The 11,749-nt window shown below is 45.1% G+C and overlaps 1 protein-coding gene across 1 annotated transcript; it reads left to right on the top strand.

Annotated features, from left to right (window-relative positions):
* Positions 1–638: 638 nt before the first annotated feature.
* On the top strand, positions 639–10,456 carry LOC125481894 (coagulation factor VII-like; the record flags this gene model as incomplete). Its single annotated transcript, XM_048593828.1, has 4 exons — positions 639–1,121; positions 2,629–2,742; positions 8,159–8,299; positions 10,335–10,456. Coding segments are annotated over exons 2-4 (324 nt in total), but the record flags the coding sequence as incomplete, so codon positions are not given.
* Between the last annotated feature and the right edge of the window lie 1,293 nt (positions 10,457–11,749).

The following is an 11,749-nucleotide window of genomic DNA, read 5'->3' as shown; positions in this document are numbered from 1 at the left end:
TGTTGTTGTTAAAGCTTCATGTGGGTCATTAATATCCTTCAGGGAGGGGGACATCTGTCTTCCTTACCCAGCCTGGCCTACAGGTGACTCCAGGCCCACAGTATTGTGGCTGCTTCAGGTCTAAATCACAGCCCTGTGGACTGGGGCCTTCCTCCCTTCCTGTGAGGCCTGGGGAGGTCACTGCACTGTCATGGGGAACTGAAGGAAGGAGATGAATACAGTGCTTCACTTGGGACCAGGATTAACAGCAGTTATGTGATACCATCACTCACAGTGTTGTGATGATACTATGGCTTTAAGAGGTGTATTTTGTCCTGTTTTTTTATTTTGTGTGACATAAGGTTGAGTTCAGAGGTGCTGATCAGTCTGCTTCAAAGCCCATAAAGTAAACAGCTTGTGCAACCTTGGGTTTTTTTTTCTGAGGTTGGAGCAATAGAAGCGGCCTGAATGGGCGTGGTCAAACTCCCACACAACCAGAATTTTTCGTTTTAGTTTTTCAGCAGCAGCTGCTGGGGTCTTGAAGCTGGGTTTAGAAGCTGCAGTATATCTCTCCCTGCTACTCTCTCTCTCAGAGTTTTCTCTTGATGTCTTTCCTCCTGGACTAGACAACTGCCTTTGAGACAATTTTGCCTTTGCCAAAGGGTATGTTTGTGGGATGTTACTACATTGGAACAGTTAATTAGGAGTAGTTAATATATCTATTATTTTGTTAAGCATTTCTATAGACCTACAGTTAAGCCGATTCTTTTATTTTATTTCTATTTTGTCTGTAATTTAACGGGTGGTGTAAAAGTAGTGTGATTTGCTTAACGTCGAGTAGCTTGACCAATTGAATTGCATTTGGAATGCAACCGCTTACAGTTATCTTTAAAGGAAGAAAAAGTTACAGTCCAGACAATCTTCTGAATATATTTTGAGGGGGTTTGGTTGAGATCCATAACAATGTTCGCTGTTCTCTACTATTGTGACGTCTTTGATTACCTCCATATTAAAGGGCCACTTAAAGTCTACACTTGTCTTCACATCTGTGCCCCATGTGACATTGTTTCAAACTGATTAATGCAACACTTACATTCTTTTCTCTTTCTTTTACCAGGAAGAGTTCTGGGAGACCTACAATGGTACGTCTGAAGTTCTTCTCTTGGATTGGTAAACGGATTGTTCCTTCTGGCCTGATGTTTGTGATCAGTGTTCTATTGAAGTGGCTTTATAGACCTTTAATAAGTTAGTGGCTGCTTTCTGAGATGGGAACAGCACTGTGGAGCCAAGTTCCCATTATGCACTGAAAGCTCCATTCTGATTTGATTTGATTTGTTATTGTCGCACGTGCTGAGATACAGTGAAAAGTATTGTTTTGTGTGCTATCCAGACAAATCATACCTTACATAAGTACATCAGGGTAGTAGAACAGAATGCAGAATATAGTGTTACAGCTACAGAGAAGGTGCAGAGAAAGATCAACTCTAATATATGAGAGATCCATTCATAAGTCTGATAACAACAGGGAAGATGTTCTTAAATTTGTTGGTGTTTTCAAACTTTTGTATCTTCTGCCTGACGGAAGAGGGTGGAAGAGATTATAACCAGGGTGGGAGGGGTCTGTGATTATATTTCGGCTTTCCTGAGGCAGCGGGGAGTGTAGATGGAGCCAATGGATGGAAGGCTGGGTTTTTGTGACAGACTGGGCTGTGTTCACGACTCTCTGTATCTTCCTGCGGACTTTGGTACAGCAATTGTCACACCAAGCGGAGATGCACCCAGTTGGGATGCTTTCTATGTTACATCTATAAGGATTGGTAAGAGACACTGTGGGAAAAGGAAGAGGAAACATGGGGATATGGAACAGCACAAGTTGTTGAGAGAAGGGGTAACACAGTGCGGAGCTGGAGGAACGCAGCAGGCCAGGCAGCATCAGAGGAGCAGGAAAGCTGACGTTTCGGGTTGGGACCCTTCTTCAGAACCCTTCAGATCCTTCTTTCTGAAGAAGGGTCCCGACCTAAAAAGTTGGCTTTCCTGTTCCTCTGATGCTGCCTGGCCTGCTGTGTTCATCCAGCTCTACGCTGTGTTATCTCAGAGTCCAGCATCAGCAGTTCTTACTGTCTCTATCGCTGAGAGAAGGGATCAGCCTTGAGTAACAGCGCTAGAGGTAGGGCAGGTGAGAAGCAAAAGGAAACCATTCACCCTCTTCCAGCAAGGGCTGAGACAGAAGGTGGGCAGAACAGTGTGGACACTAGTATAGGGGTGGGGGTTGGGGTGGGTGGGGGGGGTGGTGGTGTCAGGGCACTGTAGGGCACAGAGCCAGGCAGTTACCAACAGTAACCAAGTGGGTCATGTTCAGGGAAAGAGCACAAACCCAGGTTGGAACAGAAACTGAACAGATAAATAAAACAATGGGAATGAAAGAGAAAACAGAATTTCAAAGGAAAACACCAGACCAGACAGAAGTCACACTGAACCTCAATGGAGACTGATTTGGATTATTCCAGTGCAGCAAAACAGTGGAAGGAAAATAGGAAGAAGTGCACTTTAACTCTCACCTTTATCTCATTTTAAGCTGTATTCCCAATACCCGAGCATTTTGATGAATCGGTAATTTGGTTATTTGTCTGAACATTTTTTCACACACAGACAAGAATGACTGTGTACCAAATCCCTGCCAAAATGGTGGAACCTGTAAAGATATGTTTCAACGTTACCTGTGCACGTGCCCAGAGGAGTTTGAAGGTTGGAATTGTGAAATAGGTAAGAGACAATGTGGCAGTCACTGACACAGTTCAGCAGCAACTCGTTCTTGAAGCTCAATTCCCCAAAAAAATTCCTCAAGTCGGTGCTTTCCTTCACAAGCTCCCTATCATTGTCTGTAACACTCCATCAAATCAAATTCACCTCATTCTTCCTCCAGGATGAATTGTGTGTCCGTAAGACAATTTGGTACAGAAGCAGAATTCTGCCATTCGGCCCATCGTGTTTATTCCGCCACTAGATCATGGCTGATATGTATGTCAACCCCATTCTCCTGCCTTCTCCCCGTAACCCCTGACCCCCTTACTAATCAAGAACTTATCTATGAAGGAGAAAACGGAGTTAACGTTTTGGGTCCTGTAACCCTTCCTTAGAACTTTCGGTTCTTTTGGCTTTTAAGAACTTATCTAACTCCATCTTAAATACGCTCAATGACTTGGCCTCCACAGCCTTCTGTGGCAATGTTTTCCACAGATTAACCACATTTGGGCTGAGGAAATTCCTCCTCTTCTCAGTTCTAAAGGGTCATCCTACCATTCTGAGGCTGTGCCCTTGTGTTCTAGTCTCTCCTACTAGTGGAAACATCCTCTCCATGTGCAGTCTATCCAGGCCTCCCAGCATTCTGTAAATTTCAATCAGATTCCCCTCATCCTTTAAACTCCATTCAGTACAGACCCAGTGTCCTCATCCGTTCCTCATATGACAAGGCCCTCATCTCCAGGATCATTCTTGTAAACATCCTCTGGACCCCCTCCAATGCCATTACATCCTTCTTTAGATAAGAGCCCAAAATTGTTCACAATATTCCAAATGCAGTCTGACCAGAGCCTTATACAGCCTCAACAGGACATCTCTGTCCTTGTATTCTAGTCCTCTTCAAATGAATGCTAATATTGCATTTGTCTTCCGAACTACCAACTGAACCTACATATCAACCTTAAGAGAATCCTGAACTAGGAAACCCAAGTCCTTTGTGCTTCAGATTTCTGAAGCCTTTTCCCATTTAGAAAATAGTCTATGCATTTACTCTTTCTACCAAAGTGTATAACCTCACACTTCCCCACACTGTATTCCATCTGCCACTTCTTTGCTTACTCTCCTAGCCTGTCCAAGTCCTTCTGCAGCCTCCCCGCTGCCTCAGCGCTTCCTGCCCCTCCACTGCAGCTCATCATCTCAGGATCAGATGGCTTTAAAAACCAGAAAGCGAGGAACAAATCCATATGATCTGCCATCTATCAACCATACATTGATCTTTCCATTTCTCCATTGGTATTTTTCTCTCTCTGTTTCGTCATTTGTTCATGATTTCATGGCATCTAATCTTCCATCCCAGGCCACACCTCCACATTCATCCTGAATCGATCACTTCATCTTGTCTTTTTCCCTTTCATTCATCTCCAAGCATCCATCCCAAATTCCATCCTCCCTCTTCCCCTTTGTTCATCCATTCCCAACTCCCAGACTTCCCATCAATCCTTCCATTCACAAGTCTTCGAACAGAGTACAGAACCATGAAGGGAAGTTGGATAGTAATGGTGTGCAGGGGTAAATACAGGAGATGGGCGCTGAGTAATGGAACCAATACAAGCACAATGGGACGAATGGCGTTCTCCTGTAATGATTCTTTGCATCTGTGATTCTCTGCATTAGTAAGAAGGTTGGACTTGAGAAATTAAATGGGGCTGTAAGTTAATAATTCCCTGGGACCTGAACAATCTAAATCCCAGAGATCTGAACAAAATGGTTATCAAGATAGTTAACGGGTTGGGAATTCTATAGACTCTGAGACAGATCCCTAATGATTGAATGCTGAAAATCGTTTAGAGCACTCCTGGAGTACTGTGTGCTGCTTCGGTTCTCCTTATCTTAGGAATGATATTATTGCCATAGAGGGAGTGCGACAAAGACTGATGGCAAGACTGTCCTATGAAGAGAGATTAGGCGAACTGCGCTTGTGTTCTGTAAAGTTTTGAAGAATAAGAGGTGAGTTCATTGAAAACTCCAAGGGACAGACAAAGCAGATGCAGGAAAGATGTTTCCCCTGACTGGGAAGTCTAGAACCCGGGGCACAATTTGAAAATAAGGGTTATGTCACTCAGAAACCAAGATGAAGAGACACCTTTTACTCCGAATCTTTGGAATTTTTTTCTTTTGAGGTTCATATACATATTTTACAGTACAGATTACCAAAGGTATTGTGCAGAGAAAAGGGACAATATTCATGCTTGGGCTGACAAGTGGCAAGTAACATTGGCACCAGACAAATGCCTGGCAATGACCGTCACCAAAAACACCCATCATGTCTTCACATTCAATTGCATCATCATCTCTGGATGTTTTGAAATGTTCTCCTCAAAGTCAGCTTCTCAAAGAATTTCATCACCATACTCTACCTGCTTCACAATGACGTGCAAGCTGTGAACCTCAGCAATGGATCCACCACAGGCCTGATATGAACAAACTGGAATCAAGCTGGACTGCAATACCTCACCAACATCTCTCTCCATCTTCCTTGTTACTACACTCCACCCCATCTCCATGAAACCCCCAGCTGGAGCGGAGATAATCTACAGGAAGAGTGTGAAATTTTTCAACCTTCAACATCTCCAGGCCAGTGTCAAACCACCCCAAGCTTGTCATTGAGCTACAGTACACACGTAATGCCTGTTGTATATATATTCAGTAGCCCAACTACAAACCATCATTGACGCACTCACTGAGGCGAATGAGAGAATGGACCTCAGACTGATCTTTCAGGAAACAAAGTGTCTCTCTACCAGCCTGCTCCTGCCACACAACACTTTCCCCATCCTGACCGCCAGGTGGCATTGGGGTGGCACAGTGGTTAGCACTGCTGCCTCACAGCGCAAAGGGCCCGGGTTCAATTCCAGCCTTGGGCGACTGTCTGTGTGGAGTTTGCACATTCTCCCCGTATCTGCGTGGGTTTCCTCCAGGTGCTCCAGTTTCCTCCCACAGTCCAAAGATGTGCAGGTGAGGTGGATTGGCCATGGGAAATTACCCCATAGTGTCCAGGGATGTATTGGTTAGGTGGATTGGCCATGGGAAGTGCAGGGTTAAAGGGATAGGGTAGGGAGGTGGGTCTGGGTGGGATGCTCTTCAGAGGGTTGGGACGGACTGGATGAGCCAAATGGCCTGCCTTCACACTGTGGGGATTCTATGAAATCCATGGCGAATTATCAGTAGCCTTTGCAAAATCTGGCAAATCCACCAACAGACCGGTGTGAGTGTCCTCTCCCAGGGAAGTATTCCCAATATCAATGCACTGGTCAGAAAGGATCAGCTGAGATAGGCAGGCCACATTGTCCCTTCTCTCTCCCTAAAGAATATTGCTCCATTCCAAGCTTGGCAATGGTCAATGATCAGTAGGACGGCAGAGTAAATGCTACAAGGACTCCGTGGAAACCTCCCTCAACAAATGTAACATCCCCTTCGAGAAGGGGGATCTGCCTGCCAACCAACCATTTTGAATGCCACTGTGTAGAGGCCTAGTGCCAATATTGAATTAGTTTTATTGTCACATGAGTACAGTGAAAAGTTTACATGTCACCACTTACAGCACCATCTTAGGTACAAACCTCCTGGGTACAGATTCTTGAATACAAATTCTTAGGAAAAAACGTCAGAAAATAAAGAAATAAAAAGTCCAGCATTACAGACCTTCAAAAGTACAAAAACACAGTAATGAAATAGAAAATAAAGAGATAAACGTTTAGGGAAACAGCCCTTTCACAATAATATGATAAAGGGAAAAAAAGATTTAAAAAAGGAGAATTTAAAACAAAGTCCACTAAGTCTATTTCACGGCTCTGAGCTTGAGGACATGAACACCTCCTCCACCCAGCCGCCACCCCACCCACCCCACCCACCTCAACCCCACCCCCCCCACCCCCCTAACACCTGTTGAACTCCTGGGCCAGACTCACCACGGTGCCAAAGAAAATGCCCATGGAGTCACAAACTGACTGAAGCCACCACAGGGAGACTCAGACCGATGTTGACAAAAAGCAGCCATCGCAGTTCGAAGATCATGAGAAATGCAGCGTCCCACCCATTTCCCTCAAACACTAGCTGCCCCGCCTGAGCCTGGCTCCCAGACTGGACTGTTTAACCAACGCAGAACTCCATCCCTCCTCCCACCACCCTCCACCCCACAACGGAAGAAATTCATCATTGACTCTGAGGAACCGTCGACAATGAAGAAGGTAGAAGCAGATTCAACCTAGGCATTTGAGAGAGAATATGGGTGGGGGATTTCAAAGTCCACCACCAAGAGTGGCTCGGTGGGAGCACTACTGATCGAGCTGGTTAGGTCCTAAAGGACATAGCTGCTAGACTGGGTGAGGGATCTAACAAGAGGGAAAAACATATTCGATCTCATCCTGACCAATCTGTCGGCTGCAGATGCATCTGTCCAGGACGGTATTAGTAAGAGTGACCATTGCACAGTCCTTGTGGAGATGAAGTCCTGACTTTACATTGAGAATAACCTCCATCATGTTGTGTGGCACTATCACCGTGCTAAATGAGACAGACTTCAAACAGATCTAGCAAGTCAAGACTGGGCATCCATGAGGGTCTGTGGGCCATCAACAGCAGCAGAATTGTACTCCAGCACAATCTGTAACCTCATGGCCCGGCATATCCCCCACTCAACCATTACCATCAAGCCAGGGGATCAACCCTGGTTCAACGGAGAGTGCAGGAGGTCATGCCAGGAGCAGCATCAGGCACACCTGAAAATAAGGTGTCAACCTGGTGAAGCCATCAAACAGGACAACTTGCACACCAAACAGTGAAAGCAGCAAGTGATAGACAGAGATAAGCGATCCCACAACCAACGGATCAGATCTAAGCTCACTGGAGGAGGAGGCTCCACAATATCACCTCAGCCAGCTATTTGTCAGTGTCTTTTCTGACGTTCTACTCACAGTTCACAACACTTCAAAGTCTCATATTGTCGTTTCAACTTTGAAATTGTCTCTTGCACAACAAGATCCAGATCATTAATCTGTATCAGGTAAAGCAAAAAGGTCCCAATACCAACCTCTGGGGAATGCCACTATAAACCTTCCTCCAGCCTGAAAAATATCCATTGAACATTACTCTGTCTCCTGCCACTCAGCCAGTTTTGTATCCACTGACCCTTTTATACCATGGCCCATAAACTTTCCTCACAAGTCTGTTGTGTGGCACTGTATCAAACACCTTTCAGAAGTCCATGGACACCACATCAATAGCGTTATCCACATTAAGCCTTTCTGTTAACCTCTTCAAAAAAACTCGTCAGTTACTTAAACATGATTTTCCCTTTAGAAGTCCCCAGCTGTATTGCTATAGGGTATATATTTACAGAATGGAGGAATGCTTAAATCTGACTGACTCTACTTGTTTTTAGAGAAAGTCACTAAAATTGAATGTCGCTTTGAGAATGGAAATTGTGAACAATTCTGCACTGATGTGGCCAATTCTTCTCGTCAGTGTAGCTGTGCGGAGGGCTACAGACTCGGAGAAGATGGATTATCCTGCATTCCTGAAGGTTAGTCATTACTGACGTTCCTTCACTACTGACCAACTCTATGGTGGCAACGAAGTTTATCGACGACTAGACACCCAGCAGTCCAGACTGTCTCCAACAAATCATTAGACCCAATAACAAAGTGGGATGGCACGATGGCTCAGTGGTGAGCACTGTTACCTCACAGCCCCAGGGTGCTGGGTTTACTTCCACACACGGTTGACCTTCTCTGTGGAGTTTGCACGTTCTCCCAGTGTCTGTGTGGGCTTGCTCTGGTGTCTTCCCACAGACGTGCACGTTAGGTGGCTTGGCCATGGTGTCTAGGGATGTGCAGGCTAAGTGGGCTAGCCATGGAAATGTGGGTTTACAGGGATAGGGTATGGGGTGAGTCAGGGTGGGATGCTCTCTTGGATGGTGTCTGTGGACTCGATGGGCTGAATACTCTGCTCCCATGTTGTAGGGATTCTATAAATGCATTACACCAGGAACAAGAACTTTACAGGGCTGATTTTCCAGGGGCTTCTGCACTTCTCTCCTACAAAAGGAATCAACTCTGCATTTCTGACAGGAGATTCTCGTCAGGTCTTCCTCAGAACTACGGAGTCATTCTTCCAATCTGACAGGCCTTACGTAGCATAGAACAGTCAGAGGAAGGAATCCCCACCTCACAACAGTGCCAAATACATGGTGTGCTGGTGGGACACAGTGCCAGCTGGGAAGGGTGCACTGCACGTTGTAAGGAGCGTCCCAGCTGGGGAGAGTGCCAGTGTACAAGGTGGCAAGGGTGGGGGGTGGGCTGCGCAGGTATGTTGGGGTGCTTGGGAGACTTTCATATGTGGGGGTTTCAGGAGCAGCGTTAAGACTAGGGATGGGCTTGCAGCAGCAGTGGAACGGGGCATTAGCAATCAGGATAGGTCAGGTCAGGTGAGGGCCAGCAAGGGATGCTGGGATGGTCAGGGGAACAGGGAAGGGTCATAGGGTCCAGCAATAGGGTGAGGTTAGCTCTGGCAGAGAAGAGGAGTCTGATCCTGGATTTCTGGGGAGGTGTAGTTGGGTGTCAGTGAGGGAAGTATCTCCCCTCTACATTGCAATAACAACTGTCCACCCAGAGCTAAACCTGTTCCCTATGACTCACCAATAATAGGACATCTATGACTCACTGATTGCAGGAAGCCAAGTCACTGATAACAGAAATCTCATAACCCATCCATAATAGGAATCCTGGATCTCAGTAACAACAGGAATTCTGTATCTCAGAGACAATTAGAATCCTGTACTTTATCGAGGTTGGTACAATTACAACATTTAAAAGGCATCTGGATGGGTACATGAATAGGAAAGATTTAGAGAGATATGGGCCAAATGCTATCAAATGGGACTAGGTCACATTGGGATTTCTGATCGGCATGGACTGGTTGGACTGAAGGGTCTGTTTCCGTGTTGTATGACATTATGATAATAGGCACATTTGTGGTTCACTACAACAGGAATTCTGCATCTCGGGAATGGGGGAGTCATGTAACACACGGACAATAAGAATCCTGTATCTCAGAGACAACAGGATTCCAGGGTGTCACTGACAACAGGATTCCTATATCTCCTTCACAACAGGAATCCTGTATCTCTGTCAACAGTAACTTGTATCTCAGTGGCAATAGGAATCTTGTAATTTCTTGACAAAAGGGGTCTTGTAGTTCATTAATGACAGGCATCCTGTAACTCACCCACAACAGGAATTGCATATTTCAATGACAACAGGACCTCTGTGACCCCATGTATCAGATTCCTGACAGAACTGTTCTATGAGTAATGTTCCCTCTTTCCCTGCCTGATAAATCCATAGCTAATTCTAGATTGTGTTCAGTTTTTACTTCAGATCCACTATATGAAGGTAGCTGGCCCTGTTCATGCTCGTTGGCTTTCTAAACTTTCGCCAGGGTGACACCGTTTCAGGAAATAACTCAACACTTACTGAAGACAGTTAACAAGTTTGTGGATGTACACTTATAGAAAGTTAATCTGATGGAAAACTAACTGATTCCTTTTCTTTTAAAAGTGCCCTATCCGTGTGGAAAAGTGCCAGTTCTGATGAAGCACAGGAATACATCTGATGACTTTGAGAGAAGTGGGAGAATTGTGGGTGGCTTGGACGCTTTGAAAGGAGAATATCCATGGCAGGTATACAAGAATGAGTGCTGCAAAATGTATTATGATTCCAGACCAACATTATACGACAGAAAGCATTGAGTATAGGAGTTGGGAGGTCATGTTGCGGCTGTACAGGATATTTGTTAGGCCACTTTTGGAACTCTGCATTCAGTTCTGGTCTCCCTGCTATAGGAAGGATGTTGTTAAACTTGAAAGGGTTCAGAAAAGATTTACAAGGATGTTGCCAGGGTTGGAGGGTTTGATCTATAGGGAGATGCCGAATAGGCTGGGGCTATTTTCCCTGGGGCATTAGGATTTGAGGAGTGATCTTATAGAAGTTTATAAAATCATGAGGAGCATGGATAGGGTGATCAGCCAAGGTCTTTTCCCCAGGTCGGGAAGTCCAAAACTAGAGGGTATAAGTTTAAGGTGAGAGGGGAAAGATTTAAAAGGGAACTGGAAGCTGGTACAATTACAACATTTAAAAGGCATCTGGATGGGTACATGAACAGGAAGGGTTCAGAGGGAAATGGACCAAATGCTGGCAAATGGGACTAGATTAATTTACGATATCTGGTCGGCATGGACGAGTTGGACCGAAGGGTCTGTTTCTGTGCTGTATATGTCTATGGTTCTAAGCAGTGATCCATGATCCCAGGAAGCAGTATCTGAGAGCTCAGATAACCTGACTCTTTTCAAACACCCAAACTGCTGCTTGATTGACAGCGTGAGCTGGGTGAACTTCGCTACCAAAACAATCCCGAAAGAACTGCAGATGCTGGAAATCAGAAATTACTGGAAAAGCTCAGCAGGTCCAACTGCATATGTGGAGAGAAATCAGTGACCCTGGTTTGTTCTGAAGAAGGGTCACCGGACCCAAACATTAACTCTGATTCCTCTCCACGTATGCAGCTGGACCAGCTGAGCTTTTCCATCAATTTCTGTTTTTGTTACCTTTGCGACCAAGTTCAGAATGTGTATTCACATAAGATAGCAGTTTCAATGGTTGAACCTTTAAAGGGTTAGCGAATGGCACTTCTATTGTAGTAGAAAGGTTCTTTATAGCACAATGTGTACAATGTAAAGCACTTTTAAAGCTTCGTTGACATCTTCCACTTATTGTTCCTATGAATTGTACAGTAAGTGGATGGGTATGGAAGAGGCATGAGGTCTTGAGGGGTCATTAGGATCTGAGTGAAAATCCTTTTTTTTTTATTCATTAATAGGATGTGGGCATCTCTGGCTAGGTGGCATTTGTTGCCCATCCCTAATTGCCCAGAGTCAACCACATTGCGGTGGGTCTGCAGTCACATGTAGGCCAGA

The sequence above is a fragment of the Rhincodon typus genome, unplaced genomic scaffold (genome assembly GCF_021869965.1).
Source record: "Rhincodon typus isolate 14 unplaced genomic scaffold, sRhiTyp1.1 hic_rhity00004148, whole genome shotgun sequence".
In the NCBI taxonomy this organism is placed as follows: domain Eukaryota; kingdom Metazoa; phylum Chordata; class Chondrichthyes; order Orectolobiformes; family Rhincodontidae; genus Rhincodon; species Rhincodon typus.
This window is presented reverse-complemented; position numbering and strand designations above follow the sequence as displayed.